General features: G+C 38.7%; 1 protein-coding gene across 1 annotated transcript; it reads left to right on the top strand.

The window, feature by feature from the left end:
* Positions 1-10,829: 10,829 nt before the first annotated feature.
* On the top strand, positions 10,830-12,674 carry LOC149001783 (uncharacterized). Its single transcript, XM_089137197.1, has 2 exons — positions 10,830-11,555; positions 12,585-12,674. The coding sequence occupies exons 1-2, from the start codon at positions 10,830-10,832 to the stop codon at positions 12,672-12,674; spliced, it is 816 nt and encodes a 271-aa protein (XP_088993323.1).
* The last annotated feature ends 10,086 nt before the right edge of the window (positions 12,675-22,760 follow it).

Here is a 22,760-nt window from a genome sequence, read left to right as displayed (position 1 = left end):
ACAAAATGGAGTTTCAAAAAGAAAACACAGATACATTACAGAGATGGGTTTATTTCTTCTAGTCCGAGCTCACATGCCCAAAGAATATTGGTTATAAGCCTTTATTGCTGCTGTCTATCTAATAAACCGGTTACCTACACCGGTGTTGCAAGGAAAATCTCCTCATGAAACACTATTTGGCTTAAGATCAGATTATTGTTTATTGAGAGTTTTTGGCTGCCTTTGTTACCCCAACTTGACACCCAACAGAGAAAACAAATTATTGTCAAAGTCCAAGGCTTGTGTTTTTCAAGGGTTAGAGATGCTTAGATAAGGACATAGGCTAGGTATGTTTATCTAGACATGTTATTTTTGAAGAAAATGAATTTTCCTTTTTAAATCCCCCATCACACCAATCATCAAACAAACCACCAGTCAAATTTATTTCTCTACCTGTTTTCATTCCACACACCCCACCAAATGTGCCTCCACTCACTTCACCTTCTTCTTCACCTATATCATCACCAGCCATATCAATGGCAAACCCAACCTAAGACGTTAATCAATCCCCACCTCAACTACCTCCATCAATAGACCAACCACAGCCGCAACTATCTCATCCTTTGATTACTAGGAGTAAAATCAACTCCACCAAACCAAAAAGCCCTCTCTCTTTACTCACTATTAGACACCCAATACCTCAAACCTTTCTTACCACCATCTCTAACATCCTAACTGAACCTAAAACCTACAAATCAGCCTCAGAAAACCCAAAGTGGATTGATGCAATGCAACAAGAACACAAAGCCTTGATAGAGAATCAGACTTGGAACTTGGTGCCTTATAACAAGGGTATGAATATTGTAGGCTGTGAGTGGATGTACAAGATCAAGATAAGAAGTGATGGTTCCATTGAGAGATATAAGGCATGATTAGTTGCCAAGGGGTTCAGCCAGCAGGCAGGAGTGGACTTTCATGATATATTTAGTTCAGTTGTAAAGCCAGCCACCATTCGGACAGTATTAACTATTGCACTCTCAAAGTCATGGCTAGTGAATCAACTTGATGTGAAAAATGCCTTCTTGAATGGCAACTTAGCAGAGGATGTTTATATGGAACAACCACAAGAGTTTGTTTCCACATCTAAACCAACACATGTTTATCATCTACAAAAAGCAATTGGCTCTTGAATAACAGCCATATTTTTTTCAAGTTTATTTATAAATACATAAGACTTACCCATCAAGGTAAGCAATGTACTTATCAAAATTAGAGTTTTACTCTCCATTGTTTCATCCACACTTGAACACTGACTTGCTTTCAGTAGCCGTGGCACCCTGTTTCACTTAAGGTACTGAGAACGTTGTTCATCACATATCTCTCTGGTTTCTGCTCTGTTATGGTTCAAACAAAGTGGTAATTAGAGGTGTATTTTATCATAGAATTAGACTTGTAATTTCTTTGGTTACAAATTCATTATACTACTTTTGTAAGACCCCACATTGTTTTCCATTCTGTGCCTATACACGAGCATTGAATGATTAACTATCAACATGGGCTGCTAGATGTCCGGCTTTTACAGTTCACATTCACTTCACAACTTATTGCTGAAGTGAATGACTATGCTGCCATCTCATCGTGTTGAAACTAGGAGAACGTGGGAAGAATAAGTACAAGTAGTATTTTTTTTAACAGATGGATGAATCGTAAAACTGAATTTAAATGGCCTTTAGTTCTATCCAGTTAATGAGTCCCAAAATCTACCCTGACAAGCCATTCATCATGCCTCTTTCTTAATCATATCATACTATCATACTACTATTATAAAAGTATGAACTCAAGGGAAATGGCTACATTTCTGTTTCCTTCAATGCCCATGAATTTTTACAAAAAAATCTGATAAATTAGGACTAAATTTGTAATTCTAATCTATCAGGTAATCATAATTAATTATCACAACCATTTGTCCAAAAAAATAATAATTTACTATCAGATATCATATTCAACGTACTTTTGCTCAAAAAAACAAAGACCTCTATTAATAAATAGAACTCTAAAATACATAGAAACCAAGTGCAGGGAATAGCGAAAGCCATTACTTCCTCCTCCAAGAGGAACCCAGACCTCTCTACATCTACCATTTTAGTGAGGTAATGAAGTATGTTTTCTATGTATATGAGATCAAAACACCAGTACCATCTTGAGGTTGTATTCCGCGTCTATGGTGGGTCAACACATTCTCAACATTAGCCGGCCGTACTTCATATAGATTATTCACTTTGATACCAACCTTTCAAATGCAACCTTTTTTTGGTAGGATCAAATGCGGAGTTAGCAAAGCTATTGTGGAATGTTGTTTCTCTTTTCTTCTTCTTGTGTTGGTGTGTTTATGTTGTTTCTTTCCATTTCTAATGGTGTGTAAACTTAAGTATGAGTTTCGTTTGATAGTCTAAGATTCAGCTATGCTTATTAATTATTCTTCTATTCTCATAGTTGATTCGATTCAAGGAACATGGTGAACCAGATAAGGAAGAAATACAAAATCAAAGGAATCCAGAGTTAACAAATGCAGGTCGTATTATGCCAGGGAAGCCATAAGGTGACAAGCAATTGGTGAAGCTATTGTGAAAGCCTGGAATACCCGGTTTTCTGTTGAAGTCAACATGCACGGTAAGGATATATTTGTTTTCCATTTCCAACATAAACTTGATCTGAAGAATGTTTTAATGGAAAGGCCAAGGGCAGTTTCAAATAAACTAATAATTCTTGAAAGGTGGTGACCAAAGGGGGACTGGTGTTTCACATGTCTAGTTCTGGTTGCAGATTCATGAAGTTGTAGATGAATTAATGAACTTGGAATGTACTTCAAATATAGCAAACAGGTTTGAGAGCCCTCAGTTTTTAAAGTAATGATCATCAAGGTTTCTAGAGGATCGGTCAAGATGCATTTTATCAGATTAAGGAATGATCTTCCTTGAAATTACTGAATCAGTTAAGCAATCATTTGAAATACAGAGAAAAGATGAATCGATGCAGCAACTTCCCATCAAGTATGAAAAAGTTCCTTTGATCTACTATTACTGTGGGCTCATTGGACATGATGAATAGAGATGCACGACATAGTTTGACAATGAACAACAACATTAGGAAGTTCATGGATGTTGTGAACAAACCTGCCCAGATTTTAAAAGAAGAAACTTTAGTTCAGAAATCAGAGGTTTAGTGCCAGATAGTCGTATGAGTGAGATGGCTCAGATGAAGATCATTAAAGGCATGGAGAAAATAGAAAAAGATAGGGTAATTTTCATCTGCACCCCTGAGGTTTGATTCATGTCATTTTTAGTCCAAATAAATTGACACTTTGCATTTGCCTTGCCTCCCCTAATGTATCTAATAAGATCAAGTAAGGACAAATTGTGATTTTTATGACCAAAATACCCTCTTATCTATTCTTCTTTTACCGCCTTCTTCTACACCGGTGACCAAATAGAAAAATGCCTTCGAAACCCTTTTAACCCTAATCCAAACCTAGATTCAATACTAAGGAGCAGAACATTTTTATCGCTATTACTATCTCATCTTCTGTTCTTATCTTTCTTGGCATCTTGTTCTTGCTCTACTACCTCTGGGTACTTTCGTTTATCGTTCTCGCACCAGTCCTTTTGACTCTTGCGCTCCTTTAAGGTTGCAGAGGTTCTGTTACAAGGAGGGTATTTCGAGGTATTCAGTGATGGTAATTCAATTGGAAAACGTAGATCAGGTGCTGCGTTTCGAGGTATTCTTCGTGATGGCAAGTCTGTTGCATTTAAGAGACTTATCCAACTTCTTTGCAAGGTGAAACAGAGTTTCAGAACGAATTGCATGTTCTTGGGAGTCTATATATGCCCAACAAGAGTTTGCAGAAATTGCTTTTCGCAGAAGCATCAGGGGTTCCAATTCTGGATTGGAAACAAAGGTTTGATATCATCATCGACGTTGCTTGATCACTTGCTTTTTTGCATCTGGAATGTGACACGGTCATCCATGGTGATATAAAACCAATTAATGTTCTCTTGAGCTTGGATTACTGTTCGAAGCTTTCAGATTTTGGTCTATCGAGGATTAAATCAGAAGGTGATTCGCCCAGAAAAATAATAGAGATTTACAGGAAACAGTTATGCAATTAATTAATTCACAAGCCCAATTCTCTCATCAATGGAAGTTTTCGGCTCCAAAAATTGCTTCTCTGTATATGAAAGCAAAGGGCCAAAGAAAGAAAAAGAAAAGCAGAAAAGAAGGAGAAAGAAAAAAAAAATGCAAAAGAGAAGGCAATTGTTGTTCCTATTGGAGGAGGTCTGAACCCATTCGATGCGTCTTCTTCAGCGATCGTTTCTAGCCAACTCGAAGAATTATATGATTTCTAACGGGTAGAAGTGTAGATTGATGGTGCAACTTCTTCCATCCGTGCCTGTGAAACCGATGATCCGATCTGTCTTGCCATTACTGCAAACGGAATCTTTTCTTAAAATGTAAAAAAAATAATATAGTTTTTACAAGTGAACCCACACTATTTGAGGGTATTTTTGTCATAGAAATCACAATTTATCCTTGATTGATCTTATTAGATAACTCAGGGGAGGCAGAGGCAAAGTGTTCATTTATTTGGACTAAAAATGACATAGATCAAACCTCGGGGGGCCCAGATGAAAATTACCCAAAAATATATGTATGAAGTCTTCTCCGGCAACGGTTCAATTTGCGTGAGTAAGAAAGGCAATGGAAGCTCAAACAACAACATTGTGGGTCATCCTTCCAACTCAGTCTTGCCTACTCAGCAAATACGACCTACAAGAGTTCAGATTTTAATATATATTTTGCAACCATTTTAATTCCCAGCAACCCTATCGTATCTTAATAAGACCCTTAAGTTTAATTCCAAAATTTAAGGATGGTGGAATTAGCTGACCATTCTCATTTCTTTATGAGCAATTGGAATGGTTTTGATTCTTCTACACAAATATATGGGTTTTAGATAAAAATTCAACTCAAAAAGAAAATATACAAATAAATAAAAAAAAATAAAAAAAAAAGGTTGAATTACACAAAATTAAAAAATAACATTCGAGAACACATCACACGCGCTTGTGCACGTGCCTCATTACTAGTTGGAAAAAATGCTGCAAGATTAGAAGAGGAAAAGCTTTGTAAACTGAACACATTTGTGCACTTCTTGATGACTTTTATCTTCATATATATATATATATATATATAACCATAGGTTCTCAAACGTACAAGATGAAATTCACTGAGCTGGATAATGCTTGCTCTTGGACATTCTATCAAAACAAAAACCTGCTTTTGCATATCTATTGAAAAAAAAAAACTTGCTCTTGTGTATTTGCTCATGAAGAGAGAAACCTTTCTCACTTCCGTCGAGATGAATGGAAGACGAAGACGTCTCTTCAGTTTAGGTTTATAATTATATTTTATTTTATTTTGAAAAAGTGAAGAAATAATGACCGGTTTGGTTCAATCAAAGCGGTCCATTATTCAGTTCGTAACTGAATATTTGAGAAATGTTGGCCTAAAGCTAGCGGATTTCAGCGACAAACACGTGGCAGCCATACCCAGCGGCCGCTGGGTTTCAGGTTGCAGAGGATTAAATCCCCATCAAGTGATATTCAAATAAGCCCCGCAAGGCCATATCTACCAAAGAATCAGGAAAAACCTAAAGAACTAGGTTGAATAGAAAAGGAGAGAGGGGGCAACCATGTCAGAGCCCACGATTAGCCGTAAAAATCTGACTCTTAGTGCCGTTAGTCGAAACCACATAAGAGGCATCATGCACACACTGTGTAATGCAAATAATCATTGTAGCAGGAATATTTCAGTGTTGGTTATATTCTCTATCTCTATACTCGAAATAGAAAGGGAAAGATCCTTACCTGAATTTGCTTTTCCTATATAGAATAATTGCAGCGGAAGTAAATTGGATCCACTTCCTCGTTCCTCCATGAAATCATCACCGGTTAAATTCCACAATCACGAGGAAAGTGAATGGATTCCACAACCCAAATGCCATGTGGATGGAAGAAACGAAGACCAAGACTAAGGAGAAGAAGATCCATGAAAGCTTCTCCTTCCTACGTTTTCTTGGAAAGAGGGAGAGAGAGAGAGAGAGAGAGAGAGCCGCCTTTTCAGGAAATCTCACGTATCCGTAATGTGATCACCCAAGTGATGCGGTGGTTACCAAAATATATAACCCTATATTTTGTAACCGCCCAAAAAATGAATTCCAAATTTTCTTTTGGGCATATTATAATTAATAAAACCCAACATTCAGTTTGGCCAATAACGTAAATAAAAACCTCCATTGAATTTTAGGAAGATTTCGTATGCCCCATATACCTTTCCAAACTTGCTTCTTTACTAGTTGCCATCGAGGGATTCTGGAAGAAGATACTACCTGCAGTAAATTCTGCTGTTGTGCATTGGTTAGAGCATGGTATGTTGATTTCATAGAGAATAGGCTGTTCTTTGCTGCTCCCCAAATTTGTGAGTCATCTCTAGGAAAAAGCCTAAGGTTTATACTTCTTATTCCTTCCACATCCATGGGATGAAAGAAAGCAATAAACATATCTTCATGCCATCTTCTGTTTTCTGGGTCTATTAAATCAGCTACCCAATTTAAATTGCAATTACTTGGCCATGGATGTTGAATTTTGCCCTCCGGGAGGCTTGGCACCCATTTGTCAGACCATATGTGTACTTTATCACCTTTCTCCACCTTCCAAATTAGATTCTCTACTAGAATTTTTTTCCCCTTCACGTATGCTTCTCCATGCCCACAAAGGCTGCTGTCCAAGAGTGGATTCAAGAAAATTTGTGTGTGGAAAATAGACTGCCTACTGCGGTTAGCTTGTAGTGGAAGGTACCAGTGGAAGCTGCATGTTGTAAAGGGTGTAACAAGGATGAAGATGTTGCCCATCTGCTGCTAGATTGTTCATTTGCAAGAGCGGTGTGGTTTGCTAGCACTTTAAACCATGTTCCTCCAACAAATCCAGCTCTTCAATTTGACAAATGGTTAGAGAATCTTCACACTGCAGCACCTAGTGGGAAGGAAGAGCAGCAACGTTTCTATAGCTTATGTGCTTTCATATGTTGGTTCATATGGCTTGCACATAATAACCAAACTTTTAGAAGTCATACTTGGTCACAAATTGAAGTAGCCCAAAAGGCGCATGCAGCCCATCACGAGTTCTGGAAAGCCCAGAAGCCCATTCAACACATTGAAGGACCACTTGATGGAACCACTATGACTGCACCCTTTTCTCCAATATAACAGGGGCCCATCTAGTTGAGAGAAACCACCTCAAGGATATTATAAAATGAATACTAATGTAGCATACAACAAGGAAAAAGCTTTAATGGGTTTGGGCCTTCTCATAAGGGACTAGGAACAAAGGATTCTCATAGCAATATCTGAAAGAGCCCATGGACACTCTGTGGCTATGGTGAAGCTTTAGCCATGCGCTCCACCTTGCTATATGGATTGGGAGAAGACTTGGACAAAGTTTTTGTCGAGACTGCAAGGAAGTGATTGACCTTGTTCAACATCTGATGCAACCAAAACCCACAGTTTTGGAACCAATTATTTTTTATATTCTCCATTTACAATCCAAATTTTCCTTTTGTAAGTTCTGTTTTATTTGAGGGATGTCAACTTTCTAGTTGACTACTTAGCCTGGAGAGCTTAGTCACTTATGGGCATGACTGTATGGCCCATTTCCACTCCTGGTTGGCTAACCTTGTTTCGCCTTCCTCGACTTTTCCCTTTGAATAAAGTCTTAATGTTTCTACCAAAAAAAAAAATAGTCATAGGCTTTGTAAAGATCAATCTTGGCTGCAAAGCAAGGCATGCCTTTTTTGTTGTGATAGTTACGCAGCAGCTTTTCACAAAGAAGAATATTTTCACTCATACACCAGCCCTCCATGAAAGCGGTTTGACAAGATCGACTAACAAGGGCATGACAATATGTACTCGTTTCTTCCTAGGTGGAAGACAAGGACATAGTGTTCAATGTTGTTGCAGCCACTATGAAGTCGTCGTGCTGGAAGAGTAACATCTAGTGTTAGTCGTGGATGAAGAAGATGTACCACTTCTTCTTCTTCTCTAATGGGATTAGCAATGCAAAATTCGACTTCATTGTTGACACATATCAAACCATAGTTGCTGAAACTAGACATCTTAAGAGGTCCACCTTTGCTACTAATGGAGTTCTTAAATAGCTTATCAAAAGAAGCCCTAGTAACATGATGGTGCCTAGTGTATCTCACAATTGCATTAATATTGTCATCAGAAGTAGCAACATATTGATCAAAAATTAGAAAGGTTCTGTTGTCTTTCGGATCATACCGGACGAGACGAATGAAATAATGTTCTAAATCGATGCAGGAGCAGTTGGACAAAAGTTCATATAAGGATCTAGAGACGTACCTGGGCATGAGTTCTAGCAAGCATGGAACCGTGTTGCATGCCATTTGACCAATCTTGGTTATGCTTTAGCTGTTGCAGTGACCTTGACAGTGACGTCAGCGATCTGAGGCTGTGTTTCTTTTGGAGTTGTTTGAGACGGTGCTTGCAGAATTTGACGGGAAACACTGAGTTTGCTGGAAATTGGTCCCGTCACTCCTCACGGCTTATCTTCCCCTATTCTTAGTCACTCGGGGGTTGAACTCTTGAACCTGATGATCTTTCTCGCATTCTCTTCTTCAATAGAAGAAATTGGTCCAAGTTTGCGATTGAAATATTGTTCCTTGTCGATTTCTGATGCTAGTTTCGGCCCCTTCTTTCTTCTTCTTCTTCTTTTTCTTACGACTTTGTTAGATATCGAACTGTGCTTTCGACAGGCAACGATTAGAACAACAAAAGACTTGGGCTTCACAAACTTCGGAGGTTCTGGTTCCGATTCTGGTTTGGATGAACAGGAGGTGAACAGGAGTTTCATGAGCAATAGTCTTCGGGGCAAGTGGTCTTTGCTTCTTTTCTGAAAGCGCGGCAACTGATGCGAGCTCTGAAGAGGGTGTTGGATTCTTTGGAGGAGGATCTTTCTTCGAGCTGGAGGCATCTGATTTGAGTGCGGAAGACATCATGGGCAATCCAACTATTCTTAGCAGTCCTTTATGTATCTTCACGGCCCCCTCTAAATCCCCATCGTTGCTAAGTCCTTTAATCAGAGCGCTGAAACTATAAATGTCAGGTTTTAGTCCCTTGTTTCCAGCTCTTTAATTAATTGAACCACTTAATTCAAATGTTTTGCCTGCATGAGCAAGTCTTTACATCCTTCCTAAAATGAGAATGATGAGAGTAAAATAGGTAATTAATGCAGCTAGTGTATCTCCACATGATCAAATTTTAGAGACACGATCTCACAAGCACCAAAGAAAATGCTTTCAGCATAAACAATAGTTTATTCATAAATCAGAATCAGTTTTCTTTGTGTAATCGTATTTAATCAAAAGCAAACATAATGAAAAATTTATTTAATTATTTGTCAGGGGAAGTAATCACTCAAATTTAAGCTTCCCTTTCCTAAAATCTTTAAGGTAATTTAAAATTCAAGCAACGTAATTCTGATGTTGTGTTCCTAGTAACATAACTTTACAAAAATCAATGCACTCAATGAAGCGAGGACAACGTAACTAAAATTTCTTCGATAAATAATTCCTTAAACTCCATAAAAAAAATTATTATTTAAATAGAAGAAAAAATGTTCGACATACCTTATGGTTGGATTACTCAAAAAAGGAATTTAAAGGCAGTATTACCTCACAAAGTAACTTGCGGATCACCTCTTGTTTAATCATTATTCGGAAGGTTGATTTAGCATTCCTTATCTAATTTAGCATTCTTGATCGAGTTAGTGGAAACTATAGCTTTAGGAGAATAAAATAACCTGCAAAGTTATCAATGCTAGAGAGAGTAACCTAAAAGTACCTGCAAAGTTATCAATGCTAGAGAGAGTAACCTAAAAGTGCATACCTGTTAATGAGGAAAATGTGGGTATTTATAGATCTTAGGAGAGGTTACCTTAATTGTGCAATAATGAAGTTGGAATGTAACTTTATAATTGTTGTTAACTTCCTGGAGAGAGAAATCTTATCTGCCAAAAGAGTATTATTTGGATTGTAGTTGTGGAATCCGATCTATATTCTAAAAAATACCTCACTTGATCAAGAATCCTTATCCTTATCTTTTTTGCCACACATATTGTGTGGGTCCTTATAAGACCATTGGGGTCCCAACTATGAATTATTTTATTATATTAAGAAAATAGGTCTACATATTTTGTAGGGTCCACACATCTTTGACAAAAATAGGTAAATTATTGATAATGATTTTTTTAAAACAAGATATAAGTAAATAGGTCTACATATTTTGTAGGGTCCACACATCTTTGATAAAAATAGGTAAATGATTGATAATGATTTTTTTTTTAAACAAGATATAAGTAAATTAAACCATCAGCACAAAAAAAAATACACAAACTTGAACAGGATTCAAACGCTCAAGTAACCTAGTAGAATGTAATTTAAACCCAAAAGAGTTTTTCTCTCACTCAAACTCATATGAAACAACATTAGGTTGAGCATCTCCGGGATTCAAACGCTCAAGTAACCTAGTGGAATGTAATTGAAACCAAAAGAGTTTTTCTCTCACTCAAACTCTGGTTTATGAAACAGCATTAGATTGAGACACGGGCGGGGATCGCACCTTCATCTCCTCTCCTCTCCTCTGGTGTTTGATCGAGCCTGCATTCGATCGAGTTAGATCGAAGAAGAAAAGGATTCAGGAAATTAACCGACGACATATGGCAACTGAATTGAGCTTAAAGCTTCTGGTGGACAAGAAGAGAAACAAGGTCGTCTTCGCCGAGGCAGGAAAGGACTCTGTGGATTTCCTCTTCAGCCTCCTCACTTTGCCAATCGGCACCGTAATCAGGCTCCTTACCCCAACCCAAACAACCACTGGATGCATCGGCAATCTTTATTCCAGTTTCGGAAACCTGGATAAGCTTTACATGCAACCGAAAGTGGATAAATCCTTGCTTCTGGAACCCCAGATTTGTTCTGCCGGTAATCAAGCGCAAACACTGCTTATCCAGAATGGTGGCGAAGGCAATGATTCCAAGTCGAAGAGCAGACAACCGGTGAAGCCGACCTATTATGGGTGTGAATGGAATGAAAATCGTGATTATTATGGCTGTCATAACCCTAAAAATCATTGCAAGAATTATGTGAGCAACATTCAGGGGGCTAAGTGTGGTTGCTGTGGAGGGAAGATGATGGCAGAGATTTTTTTTGTTGATGGAGTAAGCTCGACGGTGGCTGATGGTGGTGGTTCTTCCGCAGTTGGGGAAGAAAGCGGTGGTGGTGGAAGAGGAGGATATGTGAAGGAGGCGGTGTCTTACATGATTACTGATGATCTAGAGGTGAAGCCAATGTCTCTTATCTCTGGTATTACCTCTCTTAATAAGTATGAAATCAAGGACATGGGAGCGTTGGAAGACAGGGCCGTTCGTCTGGGCATGCAAAAGGTATAAATTCACACAAACGCACAAACTCAAACCTGGCTTCCACTTTTCTGCTTTTTATTTTATTTTATTTTATTATTATTATTATCATGGTAAAAATTTCGAGGGAAACTTAAGTTTCTACCAGATGAAAATGAGAAACTTAAGTGGAAATTTGGGAAATTTCGAGGAAACTGAGGACTTTTCCATTCAAGTTTCGACAGGTTTTAGAGAGTATTTTGAGGTGGGATTCTGTATTTAAGTTACTTAAGAGTATAAATATCACATTGGTTGTATTTTGCTAAAAAAAAATCAATGTAAGTTTGTCATTCAATGTACATAACATCAATATAGAGTTGTCCGAAAAGTACATTATAAACTTAACAACTTAAGCACATAACATTCAATATATAATTTTAACTTCAAAATAGTTGACAATAAAAGGAAAATACAACTTAATGCTAAGAGGAGTGCCAAAAGTGGATTCATCCTGTGAGCTGACTAGTACTATGCCTGTAACATCCTCTCCTCCAACCAACGAACATAGACATCCCATGACATTTTATGCCTATGGTTGTCAAGGTAATCGACAACTGTAACTTTATGAGTCTGATCATCAACATTCTTAAGATAACCAGCCTGAGGAAATACACACTTTGGATAGGGAAGTCCTGATGGAGGGGGCATTTGTCGTGGTATTTGGGAAACATGAAATAAACAAAAAAATTGAAAATTTGGGAAAATTACAAAATTTACAGAAAAAAGTCCCAAGTTTCCAAGAAATTTTCCAGGTTTCCACAAAATTTCCCAAGTTTCCCACCAAATTTAGGAATTTATTTCTCGTGAACTAGCTGGTCCAACTGGGTTGAACCAAATTTCAACGAAATTTCGACAGTTTAGATCGAAACTGAGGACTTTTTTTCGGTCCTCATGAGTTTCGTTTCGCATTTTCTAAAATGGAAAATTTCGGTGGAAATTTCACAAGTTTCGAGGGAATTTTGTTTAATGATTATTATTATTATCATCTAAGGTTGAGAATTATCGTGTGAACAGGGTCTGGATTTGCTGAGGACATCACTGCAGTCAAAGTCGGTTCTTACAGATGTTTTCCTTGGGAAGAAACGGGCTAAATTGGAAGCTTGATCTACTTCTTCTTCTTTGAATCTGATGGTAACCATTTTGTTCTAGTTTGAGTTGTGCTGGTAGCTAATTAGTTTCGTTTTACTTCTACGGTAATGGACCTAATTTCAAACGGGAGCCAGAACCAGTAAGTAACATATCTTTATTTATTTATGTAACTTGGAGTAGTTGGATAATAGTAATTACTTAAGGGCCTGTTTGGTTACATGAGTCTGGAGATTTCAAATATCTAGAGATTTCAAATCTATAGACTTCAAATCTATGGAGTTATAATTTATAAAATTAAGTGTTTGGTTGTGGAATGAAATCTGTGAATTCATCCTAAAAATTTATTTGATTGACATGATTTTTGTGAATGTACAATTGTATAGCTTTTTTGAAATCTCTGGATTTCACCCCTTACCCATAAATCTACAGATTCACCTTTTTACACTAAAAACGTGAATCTGTAGATTTCATGAATCTAGAGATTTTTACAACCAAACGGGTATAATTCTCAGATTCATGAATCCAGAGATTTGAAATCTCTAGATTCATGTAACCAAACAGGCCCTAAGGGTCTTTTTGGTTACATGAATCTAGAGATTTGAAATCTCTAGATTTATAAATGGGAGATTTATACCCATTTGGTTATGTGAATCTCTGGATTCGTGAAATCTAGAGATTCACAATTTTTACACTAAAAACGTGAATCTGTAGATTTATATATATAAGATAAAATCTAGAGATTTCGCCAACTATAAAAGTGTTGAACATTTGAACCATGACTCCATAAATACTTTTTTTATGATGAATTTATAGATTTCATTCTAAAGATTCAGGCTAACCAAACAGTTAATTTTATAAATCATGATTTTATAGATTTGAAATTTCTAAATTTTTGAAATCTTGACTCAAATAATCAAAGAGGCCTAACAAAGTTATCAAACACTTCCAGGCTGATAATATATTTTATTTAAAATTTTAAATATACCTTTAATTACTATGGTAGTTTAAATCTTAAATTACCTTCTGTTAATATTATTGTTAAAACCTAAAATACTCGCAATTATTTTAATAGTTAAAACCTTAAATTATCCTCAAAAAATTCTGTTATTAAAATTTCAAAATGCTCAAATGTTCTTTATCTATATGTTTCTTTTTTATTAGAACTAAACATGGCTCTGAAATATGGAGCTTTTTATTTATAATGTATTGTGTATTATTTATTTTACAGCATAAGACAATGACCATGGAAGACCTACACTAGAATGTGATTTTTCTTTTTTCTTTTATGAGGTAATTACAGTTTCATGTTTTGATATTCAAATAAGCTAACATCAACCTAAGTGAATTCCAAGGCATTCGCATCTGGGTCTCGTGCAAGTATTGCTGGCCTCCCAGACCGGCTGAGAGTGTATGGTACACCTATAAAGGAATAGTATTATTAGGCATACGCATACGGTTTTAACAGAACAAAGAAGATTGTGAACTGCTCAATTATTGCATTTGGAATTTCATAGTTAACAAACATTTTGGAGGGGCAGAACAGAATTGAGAAAAGCGAAGCAACGACACTTAGAAGTTGCTAAAATTCACCAAGTTTTCAAATCCAAGTTCCATGTACTTGATATGGGGAAACGAGAAAGGCAATACCAGAATACGAATACTTAACATTTTTCAGATGGTAAAGGGGCAGAGTTTTGGCATAGTCCCTTTTGCTCCTGGTGGTTGCAGTGGTCTTTCAATATGCACTATGAACTTCTGTTAATGAATACTCGATGAATTACTTTGTCTGTAAGTTTATTTATCCTATGCAAAACTTCCTAACTACTAACTGAGCCCACCATCTGCCGTGATAGTTATTAAAAGAAGTTTTACTCGGGCATTGTAGTGGGAGGCTATGCTTCTTTGATAGTGTTGAGTTCAAGCTATGGCTTTGATTCGGACTTCTTCCAACAATCTAGGTTGTCTAATAACCCCTGCTCATTTGTTTTTCTTTGAACTCCCGTTCTCAGAGGGTACCAACCATTATTTCCACTGGGGCCAAAGCTTCTGATACATAAGCCAATTTGAATGGAGTTTCTCCCGTTGGTTTTAAACAGTCGTTCGGTAGGCCCACAGGACGTTCGGAAGTTCTTCAACCCATAACGCTTTATTAGATTCTGGCCTCTTCTTCATTCCATCCAGTAGAGTTTGGTTTATTACCTCCACTTGTTCGTTGCTTTGGGGGTATGCTACGGAAGACATTAATTTGGTGCTCGATCATATAAGTCCCACAGAACTGTGTGAATTGAGGGTTGTCAAATTGCGTTCCATGATCGGTAACAAGAATCTTTGGAATCCCGAATCTGTGGATGATTGATTCCAACATGAACTTTTCCACCTTCTTTTCAGTTATTATCGTCAATGGGATTGCTTCAACCCACTTGGTGAAGTAATCAATTGCTACAATCAGATACTCTCGACCTCCAGATGCCTCCTACACCTTGTTTGTTGCTCAAACCATTGACATAGACATCCCAAATGGTCGGGAAATTGAATTCGGTAATTTCTTCTACGGGAGCTATTGTCTCCACCATAAAATCAATTAAGGGCTGGGCCTTTATAGTTGCTTAAGGTTTGAAATCTACCTGGAACTCTCCAAGTTCTACAGACCATGCTACCATTCTTCTAGACAAATCAGGTTTACAAAGAACTTTTTTCAAAGGGAAAGTAGTTAATACCTCAATCGGGTGTGTTTGAAAATAAGGCCTTAGCTTTCTGGCTGCCGTTATGAGGGCCAATACTTGCTTTTCAATTTTTGAGTATTTTGTTTCGGCATCCAAGAGTACATGGCTGACATAGTAGATTGGCCATTGCTTCTTATCCTTTTCCCGAATGAGAACTGCACTTACAGTCGAAGGCGAAGTTGCCAAACAAACTTGTAAGGTCTCACCTTTCTCTAGTGGAAATAACAGGGGTGGTTTCCCGAACATCATCTTCAAGTTCTCAAACGCGGTTTGATGCTCTTTCGTCCATCGCGCCTCCTTGCTCCCTTTAAGAACTTTAAGAGCTTTGAAGAAAGGTAGACATTTTTCTCCTGATTGTGCTATGAATTGGTTCAAAGCTGCTACTCTTCCTGTTAGGCACTGTATATCCTAAACAATCTTTGGAGGCTCCATGTTGATCAAAGCTTTTATCGTCACTCAATTTACTTCAATCCCTTGTTGGGAAACCATAAAGCCCAAAAACTTACCCAAAGACACCCCGAAGGCGCACTTATTTGGATTCAGTTTCATCTGATATTTTTTTAAGATAGAAAACACTTTTGTCAAATCTGCTATGGTGCTCGAACGATGGAGACTCGTAACAAGCATATCATCCACATAAGGTTCCATGTTCTTCCCGATTAGATCTTTAAAGATTTTGTTTATAACCATTTGGTAAGTTGCCCTGCATTCTTCAATCCGAATGGCATGCTTTGTAGTAAAAGCTTTCTCGATTGGTCATGAATGCCATAAACTTTTCAACCTCCATGTTCATTAGGATCTATTTGTATCCTAAGTACACGTCCATGTAACTCAAAGTTTCATAACCAGCTGTTGCATCCATCAGAAGAACTACTCGGGGCAAAGGGAAACAACCCTTCATACATGCCTTGTTGAGGTCTATGTAATTGGTACACATCCTCCACTTCTCGTTTGACTTCTTGACCAAGTTGGACACTCTATCAGTTGGATGAATCCCAAACTACTCAATTTCTCCACCTTGCTCCGAATAGCCTCATGCTTCTTAATTGAGAAATTCCTTCTTATGATATCCCTAAAAATCCTAACCTAATAATCCGGCATTTCAGGTTCGTACTCAAAGTTCAGGATGTGGTCAACTCTTGACCATCCGAGTTGAGCCCAAAAGTTCAGAAATTGATCCTATGGACTTGAATGACAGTGATGAAGACCTGGGCACTTTGTTTGACTTCACCAGGAGAGAGAAAATTACTCCTTAAGGCATTAAAGTTACATTTTGGTGTGCCCAAAAAGCTATGCAAGAGGACTTCAAATATCAAATAAAATATACCATTGAGTTGGTAATTGTGTAAGGTACCTACCCTCCGAAGCTCATCGCGATCGGCCTTCAAATGAAGAAGATATGGGGGCGGTCAGATAAATTTTCTGACCGGTCCTTTTACAGTGAAGGGCAAAATGGTCATTTCACCTCCTAAAAGATCTTTAACTTTCCCAATTGAACCAAATTCGGGATTTTGGTTTTCTAAAGGGAGAGAGCTCGTGGGAGAGGAGAGAGAAGGAGAAGAAGCTTGGGGAAGAAGCGGTGCAGAATCGCGATTTGGAGGTATGATCGCGTAAAGAGGTAAGTCTGCTTCAACATACCTAATTTTGGCCCAATTTCATGAGGTTTTTGATGGGTAATTTCATTTAAATGTGATATTGGAGGGCTTAGGTTGAGGAAATAATTTTCTGACTCCGTAGAAAGATTTGCACGGCTGTTGCGCACGTCTACTTTGAACCTCGTGCGAAACCAAGCATTTTCGACTGAGTTGACTCGGTGAGCTGCCCGCCGAGTTAACCAGGTTGATTTGGGACTGAGTTGACCCGCCTTGTTGAACTAGAATTAATACCCGGTTAACCCACATTTGATCCGTGTTCAAATTGAATCCCGAATTAAATCTAATTTAGTCTGTTTATTTGCTAGGTTAATTGTGTCTTGGGCATTCGTTAATTTTGTGAAATTGTGGGACTTTGCGCGTAAATTCTCAATTAACAGGTGAGGATAACATCACATATATTATGTAATTTCATTGTGTGTTTGGACTGTGAAAAATGTAATGTTGCATGATAATTGTCATTACCTTCTATAATCTCGATAATCCTGTATGTCATACTGTACTCATGACTAATTGATTAAATGTAAATTGTATGTGATTATGTGATTGGTTACTTCACTTGATTGATGCATATAAATGTATGTGACTGTGAAATGGGGTTTACCTATCTTGGTATTCCTAGCTTGGGTTATCAGCGGCTGTGGTATGGGACACTGTCCTCTGATGTCCCTAGCACTTTTCATAGTCGGTGTGTTGTCTAGATGCATTGGTTAGGAATCCCGTGAGTGCTACTACCCTTTCGGCAGGGGTATTGAAGCCGAGTGACCCGTGATATCAGTGGATGGGGTTCTGTGTGCATCAAACAGACCCACGGTATCATGCAGTGGTATAGTGACATGTGTTAGAACGGACCTCGTGATCGCCCAAAAGACGGCGGTTAGGCGGCGTGAGGGGACATGACGGCATCCACCCTAGCATATGTAGATGACTACAGGGTTAAGGAATGGGATCCAATAGATGCCTCCCGTTGAGGATTCCATTCATAGGTGAGAACGATACTGGACCAAAAGGGCTCTTAGGCATGAGGCCGGATTACATGTAGCACGAGACATAGTGACTTTGGATTGGGCTAGAGTAAATCCTTGACATGCGCCAGTTCTCAGGCCAATGGTGATGTGAGAGAGTGTTGACCTAATCCCTAGCCATGGTTGATGTGATAGGATCCAACTACTACGGTGAACCCAACAGATGAGCTTAAGTGTCGTGAGGGTGAGTGATAAGACTACCCAAAGGAGGCTAGTGTGTTATCTTAAAGCGTGTCTACTGTAGAGACTGCATGGTAAAAGTTATAATCATATCTTCATGTTTATTCTTTTATTCGTCGATTGTATATGCTGATATGTGTGTGTGCATGATGAATGCATGATGTATGATATGTTAGACTCACTGAGTTCTGTGGAACTCATCCTCTGTGAATATTGTCTTTTCTTTAGACTCTGTTGCAGGTTGTGACAACTCATATTACTTGGAGAGTCTGCTGGCGAGCGAGAATACGAAGATGCATGATGGGATGTGTACTTGTGCAGATTGTGCTTTTGGAGTTTAGCCATTTTGAGGCTTGGAGTTTCTTTTACTTGGGTTGGGTTTAGGTTGTTTCCTCCTTTTTCCGTTGTTAGAACGCCGTTTGATTTTTAGACTTCCGCTGTAATAACCTTAGATTTACTTTCTTTTATATTCTTGCTCTTGGATTATGCTATATAATATTGTTGTTATGGATTGGCCGCGAACCGAGATCCTGCGGAGAGTATCGTCTCACGGGTATTCGAGCGTGTCTGAAAACGGGCTGGGTGGGGTGTGACACTTCTTCTCTGTATTACTGGCTTGGCATTCAGGTTTATCCATAACTTGTGTTCTGCAACCGATCGGTCTATGCCAGGCATGTCATCTGCTGACCATGCAAACACATCAATATTCTCCTAAAGAAAACCCTTCAATTCTTCCTTGAAGTTTCTTCTTTGCTCAAATCCAATAAAGGTTGTTCTTCTTTTATCATTAGAATCCAATTGAATTTGTTCTAACTTTTCAATAGGTTCGGGTCTTTGCATTATATCTTCGTCCCAATCATCCCGTACCTCAATTGATAAAGCAGTGGATTTTTTAGGCCCAACTTTATCCTTCAAGTACGAAACATAACACTACCTAGAGGTTTTCTAATAAGAAGTTACCTCCCCTATTCCTTTGTTGGTTGGGAATTTGATTTTCATATGTTTGGTTGATACAACTACTCCCAACTTCGTAAGGGATGGTCTCCTGAGTATGACATTGTATGCTGGGAGTTCCCAAACGACTAAGAAGTTTACTCAAACAGTGGTTTCTTTGGGAAATTTGCTGACTGTCAGATCCAGTAGTACCAATCCCTCTGCAATTGCTGAAGATCCAGCAAATCTATATAGGTGAGTGGAAGATGGCTTCAAGAAATCTTCCTCCATTTTCAACTTCTGATAAGCATCATATGACAGAAGGTCTGTAGACGATCATGTATCTACTAAAGCTCTGTGTACCTCTCAACGGCTAATCTTGACCATGATCACGATCGTGTGGTCATGAGATGTGCATACACCTCTTTCGTTTTCTTCATTGAAAATGATATTCTCCTCTACATTCAGTTTCTTTCTTTTTAGGACCTCTCCCAATCCCACAAATTTAGACTTTACTTCAAACTTTTTGAGGGATTTGGGCTCTAAGCCTCCGAATATGGTGAGGATTGGAGATTGGCTGGCTCCTACAATCTCTTTTCCTTTCTTAGATTAGGGAGCCTTAACTCGACGGTCTCTGCTTCCCGAATGATCCCTTCTCTTTTCACCAGTGGCTCTTCTATCCCGATCATCTCCTTTACCTTTCACAAAGTTGGACAAGTGCCCTTGAGATATTAATCTCTCAATGTCCGCCTTCAAATGCCTACACTCATTCGTGTAATGGCCATAGTCTTTATGGAAATGACAATACTTTTCCATGTTCATTTCTCCAGGTTTGGCTATCATCTTCAGTGGCCATCTTAGAATCCTGATCCTTAATCTGCATTAGGATTTTCGATCTACATGATCGGGTGAACATTGCCTCCATCCCGAACGTAGCCTTTGCCCTTGTTCATTATTTGGCGCCTTCGAACCTTGGCCTTTTTCGGAAGCCTTTTGTTCTTTATTGGTTGCCTTCATCTCTCCTTGTCAAGCGTTAAGAATCTCCATCACTTCGGCTTGCTTTTGACATCTCTGTACTAGTTCGAAATATGTGGCTGGCATGTCCTGTAATAATAACTCCAAAAGTCATCTGTTGGTGAGGCTTATGAAGAGAGCATTTTTGGCTACCTATTCGTCCAAGTTCTTGATCTCCATGATAGCTTTGTTGAATCTTTATAAGTAGTCCTGAATAGATTCATTCCTCCCTTGTTTGACAGTAAATAATGTCTCTTCGGTCTTCTTGGTTTGGATTCAACTCTGGAAGTGCCCAATGAACTTTCAGGCTAGTTCATAAAAATCAACTATTCTTCTTGAAGGCTAGTTCAAGAACCATTTCTGTGCTGCACCCGTGAGTGATGATCCAAACACTCTGCATAAGACTTGATCAGACTTACCAGTAACAGCCATGGTCTGCTAGTAGTAACTTATATGGGCAATTGGATCCCTTGATCCATCGAATGGAGAAAAAGTTGGAAGTTTGAAATTGTGGGGAAACTCATACCTAGCAATAGCATCCACGAACAAGGTTTTCCTAATGATTGAGTAAATATCATCAGACCTCCTACCCCTCATGAATTATCTCAATTTCTGATTTATATACGCCAGTTCTCAATCAATGTGTACTGCCCGAGTACTGTCTGATAGAACGCTATCTTGATCCGAACGTTGGGACGTTGATGTATGTGTGTGTACCCCTCTTTTGAGTCTGGTAAGAGTTCCAGTTTGACTCTCCTGTGCACGATCTTGAATATTCTACTCATCCCTCCTGGGCAATTCCCCAATTCTTCTTGCTCTAGATTGCTCTTCCCGAACTCCTTGTGGCCCTTGGTTTCTTTCCTGAACAAAGTTTTGACCTTCAATTTTTTGTCTTTTTCTTCGTGGAGAACGTCCTCTGATTGGTGAAACTCTTATCCCAGCCGTTTGTGCTCGTCCTTGAGCTTCTTCTTGATCATTGAGGTTTGGGTGCCTTGGAGCTCCTAGGCATCTAGCCATCTCCGAAGCATTTGCTGCAGTTCCAAAAATTAGATTTGCATTTGGTTCATCTACTCCTTCATTACGGGTGCCATTCAAGCATCATTGTTTGGGTTGTTCAGGCTATCTCTTCTGGCTACTTCTCCATCTTCATGAGTTCCTCCGTCGTGTACACGATTCCCTTTAGGGGGTTTCCTCCTGGAGGAGGAGGAAGATTTTGATTCCTCAGAATGGTAGATCTTGTATGCACCATGGCTTTTCGAAGCGTTTCCCATAGACGGCGCCAAATAATACATCCAAAATCTATTTAGCCTCCAGATCCTTGATGAAAAAACCTGCAAAATGGGGTTAGATGTGGCCCAACCGCACAATTGGGTGACCACCTTCAAAGGCTAAGTCAGTGATGGATCAGATCACAGAGCTCTCGCTAGTTGCAAACTTTAAGTTAAATATGATAATGGAAGAAAATGATTTAGATACCTCAATTGTGTGTTAACCTATGATTTATCTAGGTTTTACCTTCCTTTCCTTGCCGTTAGATTCGTTCGTGCCTTCCCTGATAGCCATTCGATCTTAGGGTTTTACCCCCCTTTTCGTAGATGTTGGCATTTACCTTGATTAACACCATCGTCATCTCATGCTAATGGCAGTTACTCGTTATGACTTAATCACGTATCCCGAATCTTTTGGGATCACGTTTATTTCTATAATTGCAACATTCATTCTCCCCTACGTAACTTCTTGGTTTGTACTCTGGACCGATCCTGACCGGATTTCTTGACCCGACCATGGTTGAGCCGTCTAGAACTGAAGTGCATGACCTAACCAAAGCTGGATCTGGTTTGGTGTTATTTTATCCTCATCAGTTGGAAAGGTAGGTCCCATTCATGTGAGAAGCTTTCCCAAACAGAAAAACATCATCGATCAGCAAAGGACACCGAGGGGTACGTGGCATTGGTGGCAAGGAGCACATTGGGTGAGATTCAAATAAGCCCCACAATACCATATCCGCCAGAGAATCAGGCAAACCTGAAGAACTATGTTGAATAGAAAAGGAGAGAGGGGGCAACCATGTAAGAGCTTTGCCGTAAAAATCTGACTCTTAGTTCTGTTAGTCAAAACCACAGAAGAGGCATCATGCACACACTGTGCAATGCAAATAATCGTTGTAGCAGGAATATTCAGTTGGTCAATGACATAAACAAAAACCTCCATTGAATAGAGTTATAGACTTTGTAAAGATCAATCTTGACTGCAAAGCAAGGGATGCCTTTTTTTTCTTTATTGTTGTGATAGTTACGCAGCAGCTTTTCACAAAGAAGAATATTGTCACTGATACACCAGCCCTTCATGAAAGCGGCTTGACAAATGATCGACTAACAAGGGCATGACAGCTTTGATCAGATGATTAGTCATAATCTTCGCCTATCACCTGATAGATAGATGATGGAGCTCACTACAATCGGACGGTAGTCAGCAAAAGACACCGAGTATTCCCTTTGGGAATCAAAGTAAGAAGCCAAAGACGATTGGTATGGAGTGGGGGTGAAGGAAAAAATATTGACGATTGGTATGGAG

Source organism: Hakea prostrata, chromosome 10 (genome assembly GCF_041222555.1).
Source record: "Hakea prostrata isolate BN-2017 chromosome 10, UWA_Hpros_2, whole genome shotgun sequence".
NCBI lineage: Eukaryota > Viridiplantae > Streptophyta > Magnoliopsida > Proteales > Proteaceae > Hakea > Hakea prostrata.
This window is presented reverse-complemented; position numbering and strand designations above follow the sequence as displayed.